The sequence below is a fragment of the Zeus faber genome (assembly GCF_960531495.2).
Source record: "Zeus faber genome assembly, chromosome: 7".
Taxonomy (NCBI): domain Eukaryota; kingdom Metazoa; phylum Chordata; class Actinopteri; order Zeiformes; family Zeidae; genus Zeus; species Zeus faber.
Genome location: NC_137203.1, coordinates 19623599 through 19651501, shown reverse-complemented (window position 1 = coordinate 19651501; position 27903 = coordinate 19623599). Strand labels below are relative to the sequence as shown.

General features: G+C 45.8%; 1 protein-coding gene across 1 annotated transcript; it reads left to right on the top strand.

Annotated features, from left to right (window-relative positions):
• Nucleotides 1–2021: 2021 nt before the first annotated feature.
• Nucleotides 2022–24758, top strand: rhobtb4 (Rho related BTB domain containing 4; the record flags this gene model as incomplete). Its single annotated transcript, XM_080004119.1, has 11 exons — nt 2022–2050; nt 8316–8517; nt 8841–8944; nt 13318–13503; nt 13827–14649; nt 15143–15362; nt 16370–16488; nt 21450–21600; nt 22743–22831; nt 23918–24023; nt 24124–24758. 11 exons carry the CDS (start codon nt 2022–2024, stop codon nt 24300–24302), a joined length of 2208 nt encoding a protein of 735 aa, XP_079860245.1. The 3' UTR covers nt 24303–24758.
• Nucleotides 24759–27903: the final 3145 nt, after the last annotated feature.

Here is a 27903-nt window from a genome sequence, read left to right as displayed (position 1 = left end):
AAAAGTCTGAATCTGGATCCCATCAAAACAGGATCACTGATCAAAACAGGATCCCTGGTGATAACAGGATACCTGTTCAAAACAGGATCCCTGAACAAAAAACAGGATCACTGATCAAAACAGGAACCCTGAACAAAACAGGATCACTGATCAAAACACTGGGTCGTTGCTTTGAAAAACCGGCACAAAAGTAAAATGGATTACCTGGTCCCGGAGCAAAACATGGGACTTCCAAATCTGGATCAATTCTGGTCCAGATTAAACTTTTTCAACAACTGGGCCCATGTCAACAAACAAAAAAAAGTTGAAATTTTGAATGCAATTCTGGGACTTGAAAAAAATCATATATATTTCAACTTTATTATTATTATTATTTTTGTTATTAATTTGGGGAAAATGTAATGAACGAGTTAGTCATACTTTTTTTCTTCTTAGTATTGTGGCTGTGGACGATCAGATGACGGCAGTGGAGCGGATAGGCTGCTGTTGTGGTGAACAAAAACAGAATCCCTGATCATTATATGTAGCAGACGCTTTTATCCAAAGCGACTTACAATTATTCAAACACCGACGGACGCAGCCATCAGGAGCAATTAGGGGTTAAGTGTCTTGCTCAAGGACACTACAGCATGCTAGCAGGAGGAGCCTGGGATCGAACCAGCAACCTTTAGATTACTAGACGACCAGCTCTACCTCCTGAGCTACCATCCCATGATCAAAACAGGATCCCTGATCAAAAACAGGATCCCTGATCAAAACAGGATCCCTGATCAAAACAGGATCCCTGGTGATAACAGGATCCCTGATCAAAACAGGATCCCTGATCAAAACAGGATCCCTGATCAAAACAGGATCACTGATCAAAACAGGATCACCGATCAAAACAGGATACCTGATCAAAACAGGATCCCTGATCAAAACAGGATCCCTGATCAAAACAGGATCCCTGATCAAAACAGGATCACTGATCAAAACAGGATCACCGATCAAAACAGGATCCCTGATCAAAACAGGATCCCTGATCAAAACAGGATCACTGATCAAAACAGGATCACTGATCAAAACAGGATCCCTGTGATAACAGGATCACTGATCAAAACAGGATCCCTGATCAAAACAGGATCCCTGATCAAAACAGGATCACTGATCAAAACAGGATCACTGATCAAAACAGGATCCCTGATCAAAACAGGATCCCTGATCAAAACAGGATCACTGATCAAAACAGGATCACTGATCAAAACAGGATCCCTGATCAAAACAGGATACCTGATCAAAACAGGATCACTGATCAAAACAGGATCCCTGATCAAAACAGGATACCTGATCAAAACAGGATCACTGATCAAAACAGGATCCCTGATCAAAACAGGATCCCTGATCAAAACAGGATCCCTGATCAAAACAGGATCACTGATCAAAACAGGATCCCTGATCAAAACAGGATCACTGATCAAAACAGGATCCCTGATCAAAACAGGATCCCTGATCAAAACAGGATCACTGATCAAAACAGGATCCCTGATCAAAACAGGATCCCTGATCAAAACAGGATCCCTGATCAAAACAGGATCACTGATCAAAACAGGATCCCTGATCAAAACAGGATCACTGATCAAAACAGGATCCCTGATCAAAACAGGATCCCTGATCAAAACAGGATCCCCCCCCCCCCTGTGATTGGCGCGTGCCTTCCTTAACTCCACGCGCTGGCCGAGCGGGGACGCGCGGCGTCGGGGGCGCGCCGCCGAAGAGGAGATCAGCTGGGAGACGAGCAGCAACAGCGCGGAGGTGCGGCCGGGACCGTGAAAACACAACCAACCAACCAACCACCCCCCTCCGCCCCCCGACAACAACAACAAAAAAAAAAAGAGCTCCGGGTTCACGCCGGTGTGTTTTCGGCTCCGGGTCCGAAAAGCCGAGGGGCCGCTGGGGTTTTTTTTTTTTTTTTTGTTGTTGTTGTTGTTGTTTTTTTTTTATCCTTCCGTCCAAGCCTTTGTCCGGTTCGCGTGACCAGTGGCATGTGGGTCAGTTCTGGGAGCGTCGGAAGGTAGGGGCGGCTCGTGCGCGGCGCAACCGATTTCTAACCGACGCGGAGCGGTTGTCCGAGCGCGGAGGACGGGGAGCGCGGACTGGCTCCCACGGCGCGGCGCGGCGATTCCATTGCTTTTCCTGGCTCGTCGGTCGCGCCGTGGTGGCGGCGGCGGACGGGCTTGGCTCGTTGCGCAACGCTTATCGGTGCATCTTTTTTGTTGTTGTTGTTGTTGTTGTTGTTGTTGTTGTTGTTGTTGTTGTTGGGCTGCAGAGCACGATATCAACCTGCGATTCACTTCTCGCTTGAAAGAGCTGCAAGTGCATCTTTTCCAGGAAAAATATCGATTCCTTCTTTTCTTTTCTTTTTTTTTTTTTTTTTACTGAATTGCTTCCAAAAATGTGAATGAGCCAGGTGCTTATGAATGGGCGCGGACGGATGAGGCTTGTTCCATTGATGCACAATGATGGAAAGTAGCCTCTTTGCCCGTAGTGACTGTGAATCTTTACTGGACACTTAAAGGCGATATGTCCGATTCAAGATTACATGCATTGTCCCCGGAGCTCGACACACACACACACACACACACACACACACACACACACACACAGGTGTAGGTTTATAGAGTAATTTAGAGAAAAAAAACAACCCCCAGACAACTTTAAAAACAAGATTAGCTGGGATTATGTAGACTTGCATATTAAATGTTTCGAAACGTCTTATGGATTACGAAGACACTAAATTATGAGGACACTATGCGATCCCAATGTCCTATTAATGCTGGTGGGTATTCAGGTATGTTATCCTTTTAAACCACACACACACACACACACACACACTGCCTTTTGTTGCACACTGCGAGTCCTCTATCAAATTGACATCCCAATCCCTTAAATATATACCCAGTGTATGCAATCTGTCTTTTTTTTTTGTTCTTTCTCCATCAAGTGTTCAGATGCCCCTCGGATCCATTTTCAGTCCCGAGCAACGGTTAAAACAGTGGTGGTGAACGGTGAACGATCCTTCCAGGTTCCTTCCTGTACATTCAGAAACTTCCAGACCTGCTACCACTGTCACCAATTTTACATGGTAGCTACAATGATCATTACTGCGCTATATGTGTATAAGCTTGTGGTACTGAGACATTATTTGACTTCATCAACATCACAGCCGGATAACTGAGCACCGACACACCCAGGTGGAGGAGTTAAACAGTATAACATGACTGACTAGAATGTTTTCACCGAGGCACTTCAAATGGCGGACGCAACAAAAGTAAATGCAGCCTCTGCTATTGTGTGTGTGGGTGTGGGTGTTGTACTGTAGAGATTGCTTTTGGTTTCTATCCCATTTTCTTCATATTCGCAATGATAATCCAAGGTTCCAATCACCTTGGAGGTAGAATAGAGGTTATAATAATATTTGCATTACTGACCTAGGCCTTTTGAATAACTTACTGTACAGAGAGACCTGTTTGGGGAAGGTGGAAGTATAATCAGGGGAGCAAGACAAGCGCTTAGGGAGGGAGCGTTAATGAGTGGTCGGGAAAGCAGCAAAAGGGGGGCCTAAGCCACGACACTTGAGAAGCTCCTATGGAGTATAGGCATGAAAAGTACAGTGAAGGCAACATGTATAGTCATATCGAGAGAGTAGTAGAACGGGAATGTTGGAGTGATTTGGAAGTAGAAAATTAGGTCATTGCTCTGCCTATCGGTCTGTGTTTGCAGTGCAGCATATCGGTATAAGAGAGAAGAGGCGGCGTGGCTCTGACTGGCGAGGTGTCAGGCCGCTGCTGCCACTTCTCCTGTCAGAGATTGCGCTCCTAGGATCAATGCATACATCTTCCACGTTATTTCAATTGATTGGCCAGGGTACTGTGCGTACCGTGCACAGTATGAGTCGTAACCCAGCGAGTTAGCCGGCTGGTCGTTCGGCTGCTCCAGTCTCGTTGCCCACCGCGCTTACAGACAAGAGGCCGACTGACACATGGGCTTGTGTCTGTATGTGCATGCGTATGAGGTCAGCGAGACCAAAGTCTACTGTCAGCCACACAGGGAGCTAAGCAGAGGCAACAGACCAAGTTATGTAACCAGTCTGTGCCAGCTGCGCCCATGGCAATTTGTGCGTGTGTGTGTGTGTGCATGTGCAGAGTAAAAAGGGGACTGGGACGAGAGCAGGGGTGCAGTGCTGCGTGGTGAGGGGAGGAGGATATCAAGAGAGGCACAATGAAGCGAAGGATGAAATAGCTGTGTACTGGAGCGGACAACAAGGAAAAGCAGAGGGCGCAAGCGGGAGGGATAGTCAGTGGGTCAGAAGGCGTGGGCGATCGAGCACAGCTGGAAAGCAAACCAGACACCGGCGGGACAAAACGGTAATGAAAGGATTTGGCCTGAAAGCGAGTAGTGGGTTTTACATAGAAAGAGGAAAAAAAAAAAAAAGAAATGAAAGACCTCTGATTATGTGAAATGAAGAAAGAAACAAGCAGACGGAGAGACGGAGCTCCAAAAGCTCTTCTGATGAAATGCCCCCCCAGGCCGAAGCAAAGCACCGCTGAGATGCACACCACCTAAATTATGCATGAGTCTCTTTGTCTGTCTTCGGCACACACACAGCTACGCATGCGCCGCCGCCGCACGCACGCACACACACACACTCCATCCCTGTCTGTGCAAAGAGGCAAGTTGAGCTTTGTTTGAGCCCCTTTATACATCGTATTGACAGTTGGAAAACACAAGTCTCTTACACACACATACACCGTCACGCACATAGTTCATATTGTCACATTCCATCACTTTTTTAAATATCTGCCTCGATGTGAAAATGACACCGACCAGCGGATGATGTCTAGACGTCTGTGTGATGTACACCATCAGTCACCGGCTGAAAATGAAACTGGAGCTTTTCTGCTTCCCCCTCCTCCTCTCGTCTGATGTGCTCCACCCTGACAGCGTCTGGCTCGCTGACAAGTCATAGGGACGTGTGTGTGTGTTAGCCACACACACACACACACACACACACACACACTGTTTACATGAATGCGGGGGATTGTTTGCAATTCTGCCTGTGTGCAAGGATTTGTGTGTAAAAATATTTACAGTATTTGGTGGAAATAACAGAAAATGAACATAAATTATGAATGTGTGTGCATCATATGTGTTTTCTAATCCTTATGCACAATCAAAAATTTTAATTTATTTTAATTTTCGTACCCCCTACAGTACCCCAAAATACCCCTAGGGGTACGAGTACCCCCATACACTGGAATAGTGTATGGCTGGGTGGCGGAGGGGATTTTACACAATATGTGGTTGTATATTCAAAATGGTGTGTTTAGAAAAACAGTGTGTGTGTTTGTGAAGTTTATGCGCAAGTGAATGCCACATGACTAGACCGTAACTTGAAGCCTTCCACACAAGAGCCGGAGGAATATGATATCGAGGAGGCCGGTGCCCTGATCCCCCTGAGAAACTGGCCACACAACCAACACTCTTGATTACATCACTGCTCACATCATTCCAGGGCTCACAGATTGGCCCTAAGCGCATTACCACATACACACACACACACACACACACACATACACACGTAAGCGCACAGAAAAATGTACAGCCTTACATGGATCAGTGGATCTTGCGGACCTTCTGTTGCCTCCTTTGACTTCCCCTCACAGTTTACATTTGTGACAAGCTGAGAAACGTCCCTCTTCCCTTCCCTCTCTCGCTCTCTCTCTCTCTCCCATATTCTCCCTGCCTGTAGAGAAAACATCTGCAGGATGCAAAACAGGCATTTGTTGTTCCTCAGACCAGTTAGTTACTGTTTGTCTTCAAACAGCTGCATTGATCCCCACAGCACAACTGTCCGACCCCTCTCTCTCTCTCTCTCGTTCTCTCTCGCTCTTGCTCTCTTTGTTTCTCGTTCTCTATTTTATGTATGATGTGAATTACTCATGAGGAAAAAATCCCCCCTGCTCACCTCAGCGTGTTTTTATCTCAGGATTTTCCTTCACAAAGAGACTGTGTGTGTGTGTGTGTGTCTGTGTGTGCGTGTGCGTGTGCGTGTGCTTGTTCTGGTGGTCAACGGTACACACTCCTGTGCAGCTGCAGCAGTCATCAGTCAGATGTCCGTTAGATAAGTAACAAGGATGTAGTAACTTTTACAGCCCCCCCGGCACTCCCCTGTAGCTGATGCACAGGGACAGACGTGTCCCCGGAGGTGTTGCAGACAGGTGGCGAGGGAGGGAGGGAGGGAGAGAGAGGGGGAGAGAAAGAGAGAGGGAGAGAGTATTTATAACTCAGAAAGGCACAATCACCTCACCTCCACACTGACCACACACACACACACACACACACACACACACACACACACACATACATAGATATACACACACACACACACACACAAAATACAGACACTTTTACTGCAGCTTCCACAGAACAAGGTAGGCCTGCATCTGCTCTGCTCTCTGTTTGAATAGGAACTCGGAATTCAGAACTGGACCTTGGGCATTGTGCGTGTTGATAGTGTTTTGTTTTTTTTATTCATAGTTACCAGGGGAAATTTATATATGACATGTTTGGAACATTGGGAGAGTGCATGAGTTTAGGGCAGAAAGTGAGGTTTAGCGGGAGCTGCAGCCGGCTGGATCCTCGGGGAGTGCATGCGGCTCGTGTGTGTCCGCTGAATACTGTAGATGCCATTTATAGCCTCCAATGTCTGTCAGTTCAGGGATGAACTGTTGCACCGGCGTTCACGTCAATGGAATAACAAGCAGCGGCCTTTATGAATGTTTCAGTGGCTCTATTTATGGGGCCTCGGTACGTTAGGCTCAGGGATTGATTTGGCTGGCCGGCTTCTGTCGTGTCAATAACACCTTTGTGAACGGGGCTTCGGTTATATTTTCTTCAACGGAAGCTTGTCCCTGAAATAGGTTTCTAATTCAAAGTCAGTAAGGTCGTAAAACTAAACCATGCCAGAGATAAAATCAATTCTTTGTTGAATTCGTCGAAATCGTCTACAAAGTATTGCAAAATTAACCTTGATACTTGGTATGTACTAGTGAATTTGCAATAATTGTTGAGGTTAGTTTTTGTGCAATAGTGTTTTAATCAGCCTGTTGTGTTGGTGTGTGCTACCAGGCATTTTAGTTAAACATTTACATATCAAAGCAATTTGGCTTATAATTATGGACATGACCGCCTGTCTTGGTTTTCAGTCTTTATTTGTTGTGGCTGAATATATTTTGTATTGGATAGTTTGTGCTAGTTGTGCACTCTGAGGTAAAATATTGAATTATTGTTATTCTGTTGTTGACTAATGTCAATGTTTTGTAGATGGTTCCACAGAATTAATTGGTCATATCTTATAAGGTCATTAACCTTTGGTGCTATGCTCAAAGCGTAAAGGGAGTGGATTTGTAGTATCATTCACCGTAAAATTATTTCTAGCCATGTTTCCAATGCATTTTTTGGGGGTTAATAGGAAGAACCGTGTGTAAATAAGACATATTACATCACTACTGCTACTACATAATAATTCATACAATTCCATTCATGCATAGACACACCATTGGGGTAGGGACAGTCGAGAGTCTCAAATTCCCAACGCAAACATGGGGATAAGCTCCCAATGGAGAAGCTGCAGGGCTGACAAGCAGCCTGTTATACGAAAGTTGAAGGAGTTGTGAAGAGAAAGATTCCTGGCATTGCTTTAGAGGAGCCTGTCCAAGATCTTTCTCTCTGCCAAGGTAGATGCTTTATCACTCTATTCTGTTATTTATTTATTTCTCAAAGGGGGCGATGCTTTCCTGGCATCCAAAGAGGGAAAGAGACAATGAGCTAAGGGGAACACTCTCTCTCTCTCCCTCTCCCGCTCGCTCTCTCTCTCTCTCTCTCTCTCTCTCTCTCTCTCTCTCTCTCTCTCTCTCTCTCTCTCACCCTCCCTCTCTCTCTCTCTCTCTCTCTCTCTCTCTCTCTGCCTGTGCTGTTATAAAAATAGCTCTGAGGACTCTATTGCTCAGCCTGCAAACCTCTGTTCTGTGGAGGAGTTTGGCAGCAGCTCGGGCACGCCGGTCATTGCCGCTCTGGGGGCTCAGAGCCTCGGCTAACGCGCCCCGGACTCGGCTGAATTTGAGCGCGGGCTGCTTTTCCAACCGTGCCGACGCAACCACGTCTTTGCTGTTGAAATTCAATGTCTCAATGCTACCTTTCACTTTGCTCCGAAGATTTCATCTGATCTTCCAGTAACGCTTCTTCTCCCCTTGTGTCTCCCGCTCACATTCCTACAGGGCCTTCTCCATGGATATAGACACAGACTATGAACGGCCCAATGTGGAAACCATTAAGTGTGTGGTGGTAGGAGATAATGCAGTTGGCAAGACCAGGCTCATCTGTGCCCGGGCCTGCAACGCCACCCTCACACAGTACCAGCTGCTCGCCACCCACGTGCCAACCGTTTGGGCCATCGACCAGTACCGCGTATGCCAGGAGGTGGGCACACAATACCGTACATGCATATATATATATATATATATATATATATATATATATATATATATACACACACGCACACACGCATGAACAGACAGGCCAAAACGCATTGAATCAACATGGGATGGAAAATAAAAAACTGCATCACGTACGTGCACCCTTCAACCGTTTTCTGACACAATAGGTGAGGTAGAAACCTCACACATCCTGAAATTGTTTTACGTCCGTGGCTTGATTAAGTGCCATAGCAATTGGAATTCAACGTTTGAAGGCAAAAGCAACTTTCATTTAGTTGGAGACTGATTCGGTGCTTGGTGTCCTAGGTGTTGGAGAGATCCCGGGATGTGGTGGACGAGGTCAGTGTGTCCCTGAGGCTCTGGGACACCTTTGGCGATCATCACAAGGATAGGCGGTTTGCCTATGGCAGGTAGGCACACACACGCACGCACGCACGCACGCACGCACGCACACACGCACACACACACACACCGAGTGTCTCTTTGTCTTTCTGTGCGGTCACTGTGCTGAAACAGGTCACTATCCTAAAACCTATTGTTGGCTATTTTTAAGTACTGATATAACACACACACACACACACACACACACACACACACACACACACACACACACACACACACACACAATGGCACCTTGTAAAGCCCTGGTTATACCTTCGTGCAGGTGGGGCGCGGAGCTGTGCGCCCGCGCAGAAGGTGCAGGGCATTTGTAGCTGGAACATTCTCTGTTACGTTATTCTCAGGAACCACGGGTGGCAGTAGGGAGAAAGTACCGCGTGAAGCAGAAAGTAGTAAAGGAAGAAGAGCGCTAGACCGCACGCAAACATGGCCGCACGCACAGCATCAGAGCTTGTGCCGAGGAGGAATTGCTGTTCGTGGTGGTTGAACCGACAAAAGTGCCGAAAAGGAGAAAAGGAGCTGGTCTGTCAGCCCGTTCCATGCAGAGTCAGGAGACCGGGGGTAGAAGTTAGGTCTTACTCAGCGTTTTATTACAGGACTTACGAGAACTTACTGTGGAACAGAGTCACAATGTGAAATTATTCTCCCTCATTGCTAGTTTCTCTAAAAAGAAACTGACATAAATACCAATATAAACGGTACATATTATTTAAACTGAATGAACTGACCCAGTTCATTTACAATAAAATCACCAAGCCCGACTGAGCTGTTTGCGTATACTATTTTGTCTCTGCGTCAAAAAGTAATTGGCGGTCTTTGAATTTCACATATGGCTTGTGCTGCGGATCAATGTTGTCCAACACATCAGAAATAAAACAGCAAAACGCTGATCCCCCATTGCCTCCAATGCACTTCCAGGGGAACGCTTCTCGCGGCAGGTCACAAAATCTCAGGGGTTCGCGTGCGCGCCCTCTCCCCCGCGATATTGCACGGGTCCCCACGCGCCGCGGCGCCACTCCCCGGTGTCGTCATCTGCGTCACGCGCTCCCCCCGCGCCCTCACGCTCGGCAGGTATAAACCGAGCTCAACGCTTTAGAACAAACAGGTCAGAGTTAATGTGGTTTCAGCCAGAGAGATTGCGCGGTGTTGGCTATGAAAACAGCCAGGGATTGACAGCAAACTCTTTAGCCCAAATCTGCGGCAACACACCGCAGGCTCGCTGAGGGGAATGTGACTCCCTCCAGAACCATTGAGAACACAGGGGTTACCCTGACACTTTATTATTATTGTTTTATTTTTATTTTTACCTTCTTAGTGTTTTGTGCCCTTTACCCAGACTATCCCTCCGCTCGTCGACATGATTGGATCATCTCTTTATCCCTCTTATCCTCGATCCCTTTATACCTCCTTCAATATGGCAGTCTATCTCTTTATCCCCGACTTCATCCATCTTCCCCGGGCCTGTTATCTTTTTAAAAAGCCTCTTAAATAGTCCTGACTCGCAACAGGGCAGCTCAGTCTTGAGCAGACCGACAGACGCACACGCACGCACACACACACACACACACACACACACACACACACACACACACACACACACACACGGCTCTCAAAGGGGGGTGGATGCACTGTGTTTGTGCAACAGGTCACCCGGTCACTTCCTGGAAGTGCGTTTCCATGACAGTTTGCGTGTGTGCGCTTTGTTGGTCGCCTGTGTTTTAGTGTCGAACGCTAAGCAGAAGCTCCTCCCTTCCCTGTATCTCCCTCTGTGTGTGTGTGTGTGTGTGTGTGTGTGTGTGTGTGTGTGTGTGTGTCTGTGTGTGTGTGTGTGTGTGTGTGTGTGTGTGTGTGTGTGTGTGTGTGTGTGTGTGTGTGTGTGTGTGTGTGTGTGTGTGTGTGTGTGTTCATCAGATTGTGCTATATGCCTAGTCAGCTGATTAAGAGACAGTGCCAGCTCAGCTGTTCTCTGCTCGCCAAACCTCCTTCCATGCATCAACTAGCACAACTCCTCCCTCTATGCACCCACACACACGCACACACGCACACACTCACACACTCTCCATTCTATTGACCTCCTTATGTTTTTCCTCCCAATCCTCCTCCAACTTGCCCAGACATGCCCTCACCACCACCTCATTCAAGGCTCTGTTTGTCAGCACCCCCTCCTCCCGCTGTCCTTCAAACCCCTTGGTCTTTGTTGATATCAAAACTTTAAATAATCAGATGGTAAGAAAAATAGCCGGTGCGTCACATGCTCAGTGCTGTCCCCTCATGACGGAATGTTTTGGTTGATCAAGTGCTCCGGCCAGCCCTGCACGTCAAACCAAACTGAACCTCAGCGGCGTCTAATGTGAGAAAAGAGAAATACTCTCACAGTAGCAGTCTAAGTAAAACTGCTGTTGTACGAACTCGTCTTTCCATTGATTTTGCAACATTTTCAAACTGCTGCTTCAAAAGTGCTGAAAGCTGTTTCCTCAATTTTCTATCTTTTAATTTCGGAAAAGTCTGACTTGTTAGGAGCATTGCAGTATTTGTGCATGCTGTGTGTGTTTGTGTGCATTACATAAACGTGTCCAGCCAATGACCTTTGCATATTGGATACACACACACACACACACACACACACAAACACACACACACACACACACACACACACACACACACACACACACACACACACACACGCACACACATATTTTCTGTTGACGCCTGCAAATGTGGGTCAGTTTCATTGGCGTATCATTTGACTTGAATTTCCACGTACACAGAGATCATGTTTACAGATAATGAATTATTACCTGAACTCTATAACACATGCACACAGATTCGCATGGCATCGTAATAAACCGTTCCTTTTTTGGAATAAATCTATACATCTACACATAGGGTTCAAATATTCACATATCAACACACACAAACACTGGATTAACACAGAGGTAGAACCTGCCTTGAAACCGTACACTCATACCCCGGATTCCCAGCACACTCGCCTGGGTCTAGTGCACGTGTACAAGTGTGTGTATGTGTGTGTGCTGAGCGAGTGTCGCATGCTGTGATGTAATAATTTTGCAGTGTATGTCATGCATGACTGGGTTAGTGGGTGAATTTACAACTTAAAAGTAAATGCGTGGACTGCATGACTGTTATACATCGTAAAAGGTAATTTATTTTAGTGTAGGTCACTTAATTCTCCTTAATTAAGTATCATAATTTAGTATATCTATATCTGATGACGCATTGTTTAAGAAGTTAAATGGACTCACCGGTTTAACCGTGTGTGCTTTGTCGGTTGTTTTTTACTGGGATCCTTAAGACAAGAGCAGTATTAAATATTAGAAATAATGAGATGTGGAATGGCTGTTACAGTGTCAACATGCAGCTGATAAGATATTGATTTCACCGCCTTTCATCTTCTTTGTTTGCTTATATGCAAATTCCTTGCCCTTCTTTTGAATTGTTTTTGTTGTTGGTTTATTCAAATACCGCATTGTGCTGGAGTTGACGGAGATGTCGCTTTCTCTCTCTATCACACACACAGACACACGGACACACATGCGCGCCCCTTAACTCTACCGTAGAGTCTGCAGAACACGCTCTGTCCCCACAACACCCCAAAGTGCTGCTGTCCGCTCGTGCTAACACTGCAGCTGAGCAGAGGAATTATTGTGTCTGTGTGTGTGTCTGTGTGTGTGTGTGAGTGTGTGTGTGTGTGTGTGTGTGTGTGTCTGTGTGTGTGTGTGTGTGTGTGTCCTGATCTATTCTTAGCGCTCTCTTTGTGGCCTGTGCAGCCTTAGGGGGCTTAGGGAGGTTTATGTAAGAGAGAGGGGCAGGGGCTACACAGATCACCTGCCTTTTGGGCTGCCCACAAACTGACACAGGGACACACGCTCGCACACGCACACACACGCCCACACACACATCCATATGAAGACACACAAAAGCAGACAGACACAGTGGTCACACACATCAGAATGGAAATGTGTGACCTCACCTTACTCCATGCATAGTGGCACCGTCTGTGCTCCCACAATGCCCTCTGGCATCCTATGGGCTCCTTCTATTTACACACACGCTTCAAACAGGAAGTGACAAGATGCTTGGCCCCTTGGTACAGCTCTTTTCATTCCCTCCTTCGTTTACTCCGTTCAAAGACTGTCCGTTTGTCCCGTCTTTTTTTCTTCCGCTGAATGACACGGCGCTGAACTCTTGGTGCTGATGACTCTTTTCTCTCCCCTCGCCACATGTCAAGCGCTCAAAACGAACTCCCCGTTCCCCTATTCCCTGCGTCCTTTGATTCTGTTTTTCCTTTCACTCGACAGTTCTCTGTTTCCTCCTGTTCAAATGTTCGACGATTTCCGCCCCCCCCCCCCCCCTCCCCCGCTAGGTCTGACGTGGTGGTGCTGTGCTTCTCTCTGGCGAACCCCAACTCCCTTCGCCACGTCCGCACAATGTGGTTCCCGGAAATCAAGCACTTCTGCCCACGGACCCCGATCATCCTGGTCGGCTGCCAGCTGGATCTGCGCTACGCCGACCTGGACGCTGTGAACCGCGCTCGACGACCCCTAGCCAAGTGAGAGCCCTGTCATTATAGGCAAAATGCGTGTACGACTTTAGGTTGCAAATCTTCAATTTGTATGGTCGGTATATTGTAATGCTGATGAGCTGTGATCCTACCGAGCACACCGGCTGCCCTGCCTTTAGTTCTTACAAATGTGTTAAAATGAAATACACCAAATCATTCAAAAGTTATCAGCGACATACGGCTACGTGTGGCTAACGCCATTGACTATTTCTGCCATTCATTTGTAACATCCTTTTCAAATTATTTCCTCACTCCTATGCTCCTGTTTGACCTTTTTGGTGAGGCTGTGATTGTATCTCCCTGGTCCACAGACCCATCAAACCCACAGACATCCTCCCTCCAGAGAGAGGCCACGAGGTGGCCAAGGAGCTCGGCATTCCCTACTACGAAACCAGCATCGTCGCCCAATTTGGAGTCAAAGACGTCTTTGACAACGCCATCCGCGCCGCCCTCATCTCCCGGCGCCACCTGCAGTTCTGGAAGTCCCACTTGAAGAAGGTCCAGAGACCCCTCCTCCAGGCGCCCTTCCTCCCTCCCCGGCCCCCGCGGCCCATAGTAGGAATTCCAGACCCGCCTCCGACCGATGGTGAGGGGCCGGACTCCCTCTTCTGCCAGCCGCTGTGCGCCGACGTTCTCTTCCTCCTGCAGGGTGGCGCCACTCGCGTCTTTGCCCACAAGGTCTACCTGGCCACCTCCTGCTCCAAGTTCTACGACCTCTTCACCCTCGACCTGGACGGCTCGGCTCCGGGGCCCAGGGTGGGGGACGGGTGGGAGGGCGAGGAGCGCTCCGAAAGCGGGGACGAAGACGAGCAGAGCCGGAGAGGGGCCAAGGAGCAAGCCGGGCGCACCAAGAGCCTCGACATCGATAAGGACGCCGCGGAGGGCGGGGTGCGGTGGCTGAAGCGGCCTCCGCTCCTCCAGCAGGGCTCTCTCAGGACTTCTCGGAGCGATAACGCCCTCCAGTCCAGGGCTCCGTGTTCCCCGGCGGCCCTGGGGACGGGGCGCGCCCTCTCCGGGTGGGGAAGGGGCTTCCTCAGTGTGCGTCTCGAGCATGTGGACGATCCCATGACTGGACGGCCGAGGTTGATGACCGTCGTGGCCATGGACGCACTCATACAGGAAGAGCCGTTCCAGGTAACAAGTTATATTCCAAACACGCCATCATTAAACAATCACGACTATTATTAAACAATGGCACTGTTGGTACTGGTTTTAAAAGGTCGATACAATCGATTGGAAAAGTTGAATCGATGCTTTGTTTAGAAGTTATGCAACTTCTTACAGATTATATGAACTACCACAATAGGCACAACTGAAGTGAAATATTTAATCTCTGCATTGGATGCAAATGTCAGATAAATATTCTTGTAATGCTCATCAGATGAAAACTGAAAAGATGGTAGCAATTCTCTTGCAATCTTGTGTATAAAATGTCAATATATCGATATAGAATTGTATCGTAAACCGCCTCATCAATCAAGGATTAAATCGATATTGGATCGCATCGTGGCCCTATCAAAATCAAGTCTTGAGGTCCTGCCCATCACCCAGCCCCAGTCTAGTTATAGTTGCATTGGACGGCAACAAGACGAGCGCCGACGCTAACCCCGCCTTCCGCCCGTTGTAGGCCGTGCTCCAGTACCTCTACACAGGCAGCCTGGACGAGGAACGGGGAGATCTCATGCAGGTCGCCACCATTGCCGAGCTGCTCGAGGTGTTTGACCTGAGAATGATGGTGGCTAACATTCTGAACCGAGAGAGCTTTATGAACCAGGAAATCACCAAGGCTTTTCACGTCCGCAGGGCCAACCGCATCAAGGAGAGTCTCACTAAGGGGACGTTTGCTGGTAAAACCTCCGTGCTGATCGTCCGCCTACTTAGTACTTTAAAACACATTAGTGTCTTTGTGTAGAGTTTTACTAAATATTCTGTTCATTTCAAGCATTTTCAAATCCACAACTAAGTTTCGTTGAATATACACTCAGTGTACATTTGACCATGTATTTGACGTTGTATATTCAAAAGAAAATATGCAATTTTCTTTGGTTGTGATTTACATGTATTTTGATGTCTGTTAACTGTCATCAAGTGACTTGATGGCTATCTGTTGAGTTGTCAGTCTGTGGGGTGTTTTTTGTGTCTGTGCATGCATGCCTCCTGTCCAGTGTGTTCCATGTCTTGCTATCTGCCCCGCCCCGCCCCGCCCGAGTCATTGTATATTCATGTTCAAGCAACATTTACAGCCAACGGCTGGACATCTTCCATTTCCGACTAGGCTATCTCACACGTAGCGCTCCGCTGCCTCTTTTGTTTTTGTGTAATTAACCACAGTTATTTGTTTCGTCATCCAACCGCGCTAGAAATGATACAAATTAATTTAGAGACACAGCTTCTCCGAACCGGTTGTCCGAACTACTTTCTCGGTGAGGGCAGCAAATGAAACCTGTGTTGTTGTTTTTTGGGGGGTTTTTTTGCAGCCAGTTACAGTATAAGGGTCACTTGTTTACATAAGTGGAGTTGCTTTGACTTTATCCTCGCTTGCCCTGCTGGATTTATAGTCCAGAGTAGACTGTGAAGGAAATGCTCTTTGACCCACTCCCCCTCGTCTGCGCTCCTTCCCTGACAGTGTCAAACGATGCACCATCCTTCTGTCAATTTATCTCTTTGTCTGTCTACTTGTGTCTGTGTCTCTGTGTACGTCTGTCTGTCTGTTTTCCTCTCTGCGTCTGGATGTCTGTCCGTCTGTCTGTCTGTCTGTCTGTCTGTCTGTCTGTCTGTTTTCCCCCCTCTGTAGCTTGGGCTTCTGTGGCAGACCACGCGATGAATGCTTTTTTCCCCCCCACTCCGGTTTTAGATGTGGTGTTCCGCTTGGACGACGGCTTCCTTCCGGCCCACAAGCCCCTGCTCATCTCCAGCTGCGATTGGATGGCCGCTATGTTTCGCGGCTCCTTCATGGAGAGCTACATTGAGAAGGTGAGGTCAAAGAGAGAGAAGCGCGTAGAGCCGAGACCCCCTAAATCAAACCTGACCTCCTTCGACCCCCCCCCCCCCTGAAAAGATGTAATACTATTTATGTAATTATGAGCAGTTGGTCGTCATTTTTGTCCAAATTAGTTCTATTTCTAAGGTAGGGAGAACAAGGCTATGAGGGCACACAATACATTAGAGCGTATCGTCATGGATTTTGTTACAATTTATATTTGAACCAATATTTGACTATAAGGAAACATATGCCTTAGATCGTCCGAGGCCTCGTCGCTATGACGACCGGCTACATTGAGGGCGTACTATCTGCAGCGGAAAACAAAGTACCTGGTCCCAAAAGCGAGCAGAGTGGAGTCGAGTTGCGACCGTACCATGTAATAAACACGCCGTGACAGACAGGGTGTATTTTATTGTGTATTCGTTTCTGATGATGAAGCACTTTTTAAATTTTTTTATTTCATGAATCCAACCATATCTATACACAATATTTGGCAGTAACAGTGGCAACAGAATCTACATATGAGATCTCGGGCATAAATTGTGCAAATGTGCTGCCTCTGTCCAAAGATTTGGACTATTTTAATACCTCAGGACGGCAACCCGCAACAACACATGCATGTGCTCGTGCTCTCTGGTAGTGCGTGCGCCGTGGGCCGCACGGCTTCGCTTGGGGTGGCTATAAAGCAGGCTTGAGGGCTGGTTTACGGCTGGTGAGGAAGTGCCTTCAGCAGAATAAACAGATTGTGCATACAGACACAGCTGTCTGACTTCAGTTCTCAGGCAACGTGCGGTAGAACTTCCTGTTATTGGGGGTCATGTGATTTCCTTTCCTTGTACCCATGAGGGTCGGTGTGATCTTATCAAACACTGTGTTGCAGTCGTGAGATTCCACCGTTACTATACTATACGACCGGCCTTGTTTCCACACGTGATCGATTATCACATTGTGTTAAAACAATCAAACAAAAAAGAATAAGCAGGAGCTGAAGCCATTTCCACGTCATGCTTTTCTGTGACTTACTGTATATAAGACACGTACAGAGCTCTAGCCAATCATTCAGAGCCTGAGGAGCCTGTATTATCTCCTAGAATTCTTTACCTCTAGGCCCAAAAGAGGCCCTAAGTTCAGGGTGCATTTTCAAATTTTCTACATAGCCGCTCTGGTTACCCCAAAACCTCTCTGTGCCAGGTCTCAGGTTTTGGCCCGACGGTACTCCTGCCAGGCCAGGGACCTCTGGACTCAACTTGACCTGTCCAGATCGGGAGTCCCTATATCTGGTAGCGACTATGGACCCCGAGGAGATGCTAGAGAACCGGATCTCCCGGGGTACGGTTACTTTCAGGCTCAGTGGATTTAGGTTACAGTACAATTAGGCCTCAACCGGACGGGAGGTGGCTTTATGAATTTGGGCGCCAGGCTGCTGAACGGCACGGTGGGTGAGCGCAGTGAGACGCAGAAGAGACTTGTTATTCTGAAGATTATCGTTCTAAAAAAGTAGATCCAAATTTATGTCGTAAGGCCCTGGGAGAGATTTTGGTTGACCTGGATGAGGTTAATATTACGTTTATTTGCGTTTGTCTCCTCACGGTTTATTTGTAGTACACAATGAATATAAGACTAAGCCCGTTGTGGTGGATCCCTCTCTCAAGATACCACAATGTTTAACCGTTGGTTCGCAGCCAGTGTCTCTGGTCACCCTGAATGGTACATGTTTTTGCCTATTTTGGCTGTCTTTGTGGCATGTAGCTGGCATAGTGCATTGGGCAGATGCCCTTGAAACAAAATCTCAGAATCGGACTCTAGCATTGTGTGTGTGTGTGTGTATCTGTAAGTGTATTTGCATTTTTCTCACACTGAAAAACTCGCACAGGCTAACTTTGTCGTTTTTTGTCACACCAACCAATAACCTCAGTTTCCCCAATTTCTTCCTGGTCGCCTTGTAAAGAGTGCAGATGTGGGTTTGTTTGTGGACAGTGCAAGTGTGACCAACACTGCAGCCGGCGACATTTCCTCGCCGTTGGTTTGCTTCACATTTTGTCCGGCATATTATGTCCTGGATCCATGTTGCTCCGCTCGAGATGCAGTCAGAATAGAACTGAACGCACACGCTTGAGGAAGCACTTGACGTGGGTTTTCTGAAGAGAAGCAGCATTTTAGTGACAGCGTTATTGACTTGAAGTGACCTTGAGCGACGGGCTCGTTCGCAAGGATGATCCGTAAAGAAGAAATGTGAGTCGAGAGCTGTCAACGCTTGAGATTTTTACTGCAGGAAAAAACAAAAATATCAAAAGACATTGATGGGACACATTTTTTTTTTTGGGACACAAATTTCACAAAGACTTAAGAACTTTGCACCAGATGCCTGACAATTATTTTTGTTTTCCTCTGTTGTCGTCTTTGCTTTTCACTGCTTGGAATGTATCCTAGACCTACAATGTAAACATCCTAGTGTGCAGCTCTATACAGAAGTTAATGCTCTGAAGCCGTCTAGTGGACAAACCCATGTGATGCCATTGTTGTGGTGCATAGCAATAAGTCATAAGAAGCAAGTTCCACAACCCTGTGCAAAGGATCGAAATCGTAAGTGATGAGTGATGAATGCTGTATTGGCTCATCATGCAATCATTGTACAGATTTTAACTACATCCGCAGCAAGGCTCTATAGCTCATGACAAAATAAGTGAAACACACATAACATTAGTATGGATGTTGCCAAAAGAGGCGTTTTGCGGTTAATAAAACCCAGAGATATCTGATAAAAAGCACAGTTTGCAACTCTTTTTGGTTGTTTTCAGTATAACATATACATACTTTCATATAGCACAGAAGAAGCTCACAATATAGACAGAGATTGATTACGAGCCGCCCAAGATAGAGACGAAGACCGGCGGGGCTAAATCGATACAACAGCATTCTATTCAAATCAAATACCTTTTGCGGTTTTTTTTTGTGTCATATTTTGAACATGGAATGATTCGAACATTTCTTGTTAACTCCCACATTTCCTATTCTCGCAGCAATGCATTTTCACACGTGGTATTTTTAGGCTCATATTTTCCAGTGTGAACATGGCTACGCTCATTCTCCCTGGGAGAATGAGCGTAGGGGAGCCAAAGTATTCCTGAGCAGTAGCATTAAGACATTTCTTCTTATTATATGGAATAAAATAATAATAAGAAGAAGAATGGCTAACTCAATTTTTATAATTTCGATTTATAATAATAAATTAATTTTAATTTTGGGACAACTATGCATGAAAGTCTTTGTAGCATAAGTGATCCACATTTTACACAAAATCGAAAGTAATATACTGTATCGCGGGGTGGTTTGGCGTAGCAGTCAAAAGAAAGGTTTGGTTTCACATTTGTCTCGAGTTGTGATGACGAGCCATACATCTCTGCGTCCACTCATTAATGTTTCCCGCGCCCTGAGTGAGCGTCTGAGCTTCGGAGACCACCCGCGTCGGCGCACGGTGACATTTGAGCCGTAACACAAGGTCTCCCCCAAGGTGACATTCCTCTAATTGGTTGTAGAGTTGAAGGGCAGCGCAGCGGCGGCGCCTCTGGAAGCTCCCCTGCAGCGCCAGCGCTGCGGCTTCATCATTTACTTCCTTTTCTGGACTGAGCAGCTGACCTTGATCTTTCTTCCTCTCAGCCTGACTTACAGTAATGAGATGATTAAAAAATATATGTTATTAATATTTATTAACACCCCTTGTATGATTTGGCCTCGCTGATTAGTGAAACGTGACATCAACACTTGTACGCATTCATCAGGGTCGGGTGTAAAAAATTGGATACAATTCAACTGAATCAATTAGAAAATTGTCATATCGATTCTTTGTTTAGAAGTCATGCAACCCTTTTCTGCTGAAATTAAATACCACAATAGTCACAAATTGAAAGTGGATTGAAATATTAAATACATTTTTGATTAACATTTTATTCCCGTATCAGACTGAATTTGTTCCATGATTTTTTTTGTAATGCACGGCGGATGATATACTGAAAAGTTGGTAGCAATTATTAATATGTATAAAAAGTTGTGGGCATTTTCATCAATATCAGATTGAATCGATTATTAATCAAACCGTGATATCCCGCCCAATACCCAGCCATAGTGTTCATTTTTGAATGTATCTTTTGCCAGTTTCTTAGCAGTGTTATGGATAGCGGTGTTAAGAAGAACTCCAGCTAGAACCAGATCAGTATTAGATTCAACCTGCAGTGCCATTATCAACCATTTTTAACTTTAAACATGATTTTATTTTTTTTCTTACTATCAGTAAGCATTGTGGTTGTGTCTCGTATCCCCTTTGGTTTAGTAATTGTTGGCTAATGTATATATGATCTTATTGTTTTGCTCATTGATTCACAAGCCCTGCAGCATATCCAACCGTCTAGTGTTGGAAATTGCTTTTTGTTTGAATCTACCACATAAACCAGTGTCCCATTGAGTCCAGCTTAGTAAGGCGGGAAGGAATTGTGTGGGAATATAAATCTCAGCTCTTGCATGTTATGGCGTATTTGTTTGGTCTAGTGCACCATCAGCAGACTTCTTAAAAAGTAATCTTAAAACACACCTTTTTAGCCTGGCTTTTGCGTAAGGAGTGGTTTCATCACCTGGGTACATTCCTTTCAATATTAATTTATCTTTCTATCTGCATTCCCTGTGTTTTAATTAGATTTTGCCCTAATTTTATATGTATATTTGCATTGTTTTATTTATTTATTATATTTTATTTGTATTCATTTTTTATTATTTTTCAGACATTTCTTATTTTCTTAATTTCGATATTATAATCTGTCTATTTTATGTACTGTCAAGCACTTTAAAATTGCATCTTCTTGCTTGCAAGGTGCTCTATAAATAAAGTTTGATTTGATTAGCTCAGTCGTTCTGTCGTTGACCTTCCTCTCTTTTTCCATTGCTCCGTTCCTCCCCGCAGGTGTCCATCCCCAACACCAGTAGTGCCTGTATGCGCGGGGTGCTGGAGTTCCTGTACTGCGGCCAGCTGACTTCGTGCCCTGGTCTGGAAGCCATGGAGCTGATCGTACTGGCCAACCGGCTCTGCTTGCCACGGCTCGTTGCCCTCACAGGTACAGAGCTCGCCTGTGGGAATGGCAGCGTTCGCCGTCCACTGGAAAAAGCCCCACAGCCGGGCTTTTAACGGTGTTTTTACCCCAAACAAAGCACAGCTTTATTGTCCATGAAAACAAGCTGCCATATTGTTGTACGGGAGCCAAGTGTCCACAGATCCGTCGCTCTTCGTGACAGATGGGTGCGCAGTACGGCAAAGTCCCCCAAATTATAGATGCGGAGCGATTTGCTGGTTTGATCCGTGGTTGTGATTCGCACAACTAGCCAATAAACCCATTTAAATTGGCAATGAACCCACTGCTTCCCGTATAACAACATGTGGCAGCCAAACCTCATCATCTTGTTCATTAACGTTTGGGGCTACGCCAGTCACAATTATGAGAATTTGAGCTGGCGAGGAATTTTCATACAAATAATTGTAATTAACAGTTTAGTTGTCGTTTTATGTTCATTTTATGACACTATAATAGTGCCATGATAGAGAGCAGAAAATAACGATGTATACATTCCGTTCCACTTGTGTAGACAGTTAATTTGCCTTGATCCGACTGATTGAGCCAGCTGAACATGTATGTTTATTGCAACATTTCTAGGGCCTCGCAAATTCCACGAAACTTGGATGGAAACATACAGTATGAGTGTAGAATCAAGCGACTTCACAAAACGATTGTAATCAGGCAATTATTCAATAACTGCGAGAGCTGTAGTTGGAGCTACACGACTGTGGCAGCATAATACCAGTAATTGCTGTTGTAAACTCTATCTGTCTATCTATCTATCTATCTATCTATCTATCTATCTATCTATCTATCTATCTATCTATCTATCTATCTATCTATCTATCTATCTATCTATCTATCTATCTATCTATCTATCTATCTATCTATCTGTCTGTCTGTCTGTCTGTCTGTCTGTCTGTCTGTCTGTCTGTCTGTCTGTCTGTCTGTCTGTCTGTCTGTCTGTCTGTCTGTCTGTCTGTCTGTCTGTCTGTCTGTGTGTCTGTCTACTGTGTCTGTCTACTGTGTCTGTCTGTCTGTCCTTCTATCTATCTATCTATTTGTCTGTCTGTCTGTCTGTCCAAACAAACCACGGCATTTGGTGGCTCATCACTGAACTGTCCGTGGTATGTCGTCGTCTTCAGAGCAGCACGCTGTGGACGAGCTCCTGCAGCTGGCCATGAAAGGAACGGACTTTGACGGAGAAGTGTTGGCGTACCTGGAGCTGGCTCAGGTGTGTACAATTTCCTCAGACTATGCCCGAATATCGTATTTTATCCATATCCTTCGATGGATTTTAAAGCAGCACTTTGCAACTTTTTTACTTTAAAATAACAGCTTCCAAATCGTTTTGATGGTACACTGACTCGTATTATGGAGAATGGCACCTCTGTCATCGTGGAGCGGCTATGTTTCGTATGAGCATTATTACCAGCTCTCGCTTTCGTTGCGCCACGGGGTTTGTTTCAAACCTCTGACGCACATGTGCGGGCCGATCTGCCAGCCCGAGCACATCTGGTACCTACACCGGTAACAGGAGGCCCCGCCCCTCCTCGGCACCCTCTCTCCCTGCGGCGCTCACGGCTCCGGAAAGCGGCGATGTAACCTAGGTGCACATTATATCTGCGTCGTCACATAGACTGTTATTGAAACGTGACCAATAAGATTCAAATTTGTCCGGTAAAATAAATTATTTTCGGACACCGAGTTTTACGGCAGTGGTGAAAAAGTGCAATTGCACTTGCAATTGCAAACTGTGGGGGCGCGAAATAGCAAGAGTTCCATGGTGCTGCTTTAAGGGACAATGCTGGTGTCAAATTGGCTTTTAGCCTGTTTACTTGTCAACACACACATTTTGCATTAGTCCTGACCATTGTTCGTATGAGAGCTCCCATTTGGAAAAAATCGTTTTTTAATATATTGTCTTTATTTTGGGGTTTTGGATTCATTTGAACGATATGGTGAGAAGCCTACCTTGTAATGAATTGAAGGCGAAAATCAGTGGAAGCGGTATTGCTTTTAGAAATACAGCGAAATGAAGTAACTGACATAAATACATGTAACCGTTGTTGTCGGCAATTCTCATCATATTGTTTTAATTTTCGAAACATTTGAGCTATCATCGGGGAAGCGGTCAGGGGTCATAATGTAAAAACCCGTGTGCTGACTCAGAACCCTGTCCAAAACTCAATTTGACACCGGCGCGGTCCTTTTTTAAGATGGAGATTGGGTAAAACGCGTTGTAATAGGTGATGCATTCAGAGTGTATTTATATTTTTTATATCTTATCCTATACGTATCTCTTTTTGATCCTCTACAGTTCCATAACGCCGAGCAGCTGTCGGCGTGGTGTCTCCACCATATCTGCACTAATTACAACAGCATCTGCCGCAAGTTCCCTAAAGACATGAAAGCCATGTCTCCGGGTAATTTTTTTTAATAAAAACCTCGATCACATCTGCCTCTACGCGTTCTCTCTCTTCCCCTCCTACAATCGTTCGCTCTGACTCTCTCCGCCCCCTGCAGAAAACCAGCGGCACTTTGAGAAGCAGCGCTGGCCCCCCGTGTGGTTCCTGAAGGAGGAGGACCGCTACCTGCGCTCCCAGAAGGAGCGGGAGCGCGAGGAGGAGATCCTGCGCAAGCAGAACACCAAGCGGGGCTGGTGCTTCTGGAGACAGCCGTCCTCCTCGCCGCACGTCTCCTGATCCCCTCGCCCCTCCATCCCGAGCCCCACGGTGGCGGCGGCGGCGGCGATGTTGAGCTGTCCCCTCCACACCCACACACACACACACACACCCACACACACACACACACACACACACACAGTGGAGGTGGAGCGTCGGATTGGCCCTCAGTGCTGCGATGCCTGGATTTCAGCCTGGTTGGTGGTATGGATGTGTGTTTGCATGTAAGAATTGAGTGACTTGCTGTGGGTTAGAAGTGGTGCGTGCGTGCGTGCGCGTGTTCTGTATGTGACTGCCACTCCAGGTTGAGTGCTTTGCAACTTCCTAGCTGCCCTTATCTCACGTGGCGTCCCAAACCGCACCTTTCTCACAGCGTCCCCTGAAGCTATGGAGGTGTGATTCCACTCGGAGCAAGGGCTTGTTTTATTTTCATTTTATTTTATTTCGTTTGAGTTAAATTTTTTATATTTCTCTCAAGCCTCGATCCTGCACATTGACCTTGACGAAGATCACTTATTGAACCACTGCGGCTTTTCTTTTTTCGTCAGGAGATGATCTCTGCCTTCACGTCTGCCGCAAAAAAAAAAAAAGACCGCAAATGCTGCAACTTACGACGACCCCCCCAGCACTGGATCACAATGTTTCACCACAAATTGAATGGGATAAGTGCTGTTTTTTTGGGGGTGGGGTGGGGAGGGTTCCACCTGCCGTGTAAACTGTTCATTCGGGGGAAACACACTACACAGTGTTGGACGCACTGAGGACCACACGATATAGTCGGTGTGAAAACCCGTTTGTAACCATGTTCAATCATTCCACCAGATTCCCCCGGACCCACTTATAAAGCTCTGCACGAAAAGATGGGTCCGCGGACGCAATTCCACTTCAGAATAAGCCGAGGACGGATTACATATTTTTTTCTTCATTTTTATTTTTATTATTATTTTTATCCGTGACCACTAGGTTGTGTTGAAGCGCCTAAGCCAGCCTGCCTTTCCACCCCTATACCGCTAGGGGCAGCACAGCTCAGGGCCCCGACACACACACGCACACAAACCCTCACGTCAGGAACTAACAGGAGACTTTTTAAAACGCCTGTTTTTTCTATGCTCTGCTTTCAGTTTTAAGGTCAAGAGAAAAGTGTTTAAAAAAAATAAATAAAAATAAACAACAGAAAAAAAGGCAAAGCACATACACGGTGTTAAAAGTTAATTAAACTTTTTTTTTTTTTTTTACTATTAATTTTTACCTGATGTGGAAAAACCAAAGCTGTGATTCCTTTTTTCTAAGCCTCTACTTTCTTCTCTGCTTCCCTTGTCGTTTCTGGTTGAACCACCCTAGGGCATCACCTTCCATTCTTTCTGCTGGAAACGAAATGGTGCTTATAACAAGTATTTTCCATGTACACACACACACACACACACCACACACACACACACACACACACACACACACACACACACACACACACACACACACACACACACACACACACACACACACAAACACACACACACACAATCCAAGTATTTGTCTAGTTGTTTACCTTTTATGACCATGCACATATTCTCACAGAAGGTCTTGCTTTCAGACTCATATATGTAATTCTTTTTCTTTGTTAAAAAAATAATAATAAAAAAAATTATATATATATATATATATATATATATATATATATATATATATATATATATATATATATATATATATATATATATATATATATATATATTGCATCAGGCTTAAGACTCTACTAAACAAGTAGTTACATAATCACGAAAGGCTAATATTCCCATGGTGTTAAAATGAGTCATTTATTTGAGATAAAGGTGTGAATACTGATTCTGAACATTGTCAATCAACAATTTTCGTTGTTACTTTTTTTTTCCCCCCTGAAACATACGAGTGTGTCCTCTTTCATTACGGTTGATAAGGAAAAAAACAAAAAACTTTTTTTTTTTTCTTTTTTTTCTCTGCCGTCGCTCCAAAAAGCCAAGGGTCGCGCTGTAGAACTCGCCGCGTACGAAAAGCCTTCCTGGATTTCTTTGCGCTTTGGGATTGGAATGTGAAAGCGGGGCTTTTTTCGCGGTGATGAGTTCATATTAGCACGTCGTTCTATTTGCGGCTCCTTTGCTCTCCTCGGCTTTTCTCGGCTGTTGGGGAACGGTGGAGAGTGTGAGACATGTGGTGCGTTCCACCAGCCTTGGCGGGGAACTATCAACAGCTACATTTCAGCCGGTGAGAATTGAGCTGACTCCTTTTTCGGGAGCGAAAAAAATAAATAAATTAAAGAATAAACAAGAAATCCCGAGTAAAAGGCTCAGGCAGCCGGCAGTGTGTATAATAACATGCATATTTTGAGTTTATACCGCTTATATTTAGAACATCCAGCAGTTGCGTTGGCACTTTGGAGATTGAGACGGAGAAGCGGAGAGGAGGTGGTTTTTCAGAGGAAAAACCCCGTGAACTCTCACGACAAAAAGGGTGGAAGCTCTTTTCCGTTTGTCTTATGCGTGGCTGGTTTCAAACCCCCCCTCTCGCTCTGCGTCGTGCCTTTTGGAGATGCACAAAATTCAACCCCCTCACTAAAAGACAGATTGTCCTCGTGACCTTTTTTTAGGACTTCAGTGATGGTGACATGGCTATTCACCGGCGGACGGGTTTCGCCGCGGTCAAAACGATAGATACGTATATAACGGGGATGATCGTCAGGATGACGATAATAACAATAACAATGTCGATACGTATATAATGGGGATGATCATCAGGGTGATGATAATAACAATAATAATGTCGTTTAAGTATTACTATTGCAGCGATTTGACCTTCCCCCACCGTTATGACTCTGGAGGGAGAATTTCGGAGCCGCTTCTGGCCTCGGCCTCTGGAAAACTTCCCGGTCGCAACAGGCCTTGAACCGGCCTTTTGTGGAGCATCGTTAGATGGGTCTTAACACTTGGCCTTGTATTTATATATTTTCTACAATTTGCTAAGGATTTTCATCACTTTGTTTGCATCTGTAGCGCAAAAGCCCACGCTCAGACCCATGAGCCCGACGGCTCGCGGCGTCCCACGGAAAGAATCTCAATTTTTATTTTTTTTTGCCGAGCACGAGCTGGCCTGTGTGCTTGGCGCTCGCCCCCGGTGTTTTTTGGGGACGAGGCTTGATTTGGAGCGCGGCGGGGTTTTGGTCGGTCGGACATTACGACACCCGTGTCTTTTAGTTGGGATTTTTTCGAAATGCACTTTTGTTTTCTCGGGCTTTTCGATGACTTTTGCTGTTGGCATGGATTGTAACTTATGTAATTGTTAGAAACTTTGGAAAAGCCTCGTTCTTACTTCTTTGGATCCTCCTCTGTGCTTAGTCAGCATCGAGTCGATGATACTCGGAATAATCCGTTTTTTTGGGGTTTTTTTTGTTCGTTTGTTTGTCGAGTTACGTGCTCGCCCTTCAGAGTTGATAAACACAGTTACACACGGAGCCACGGGCACAAGGTGGAGGCGGTGTCCACATAGAAGCTATTCTTCTGTTTTGTCTTCTCTGGGGTGTTCTTATTGTGCAGCAACACACACAGTTGTGTTCACTCGTCTAAACGTTGCTGTTTTTTGGGATGTTTGGGGA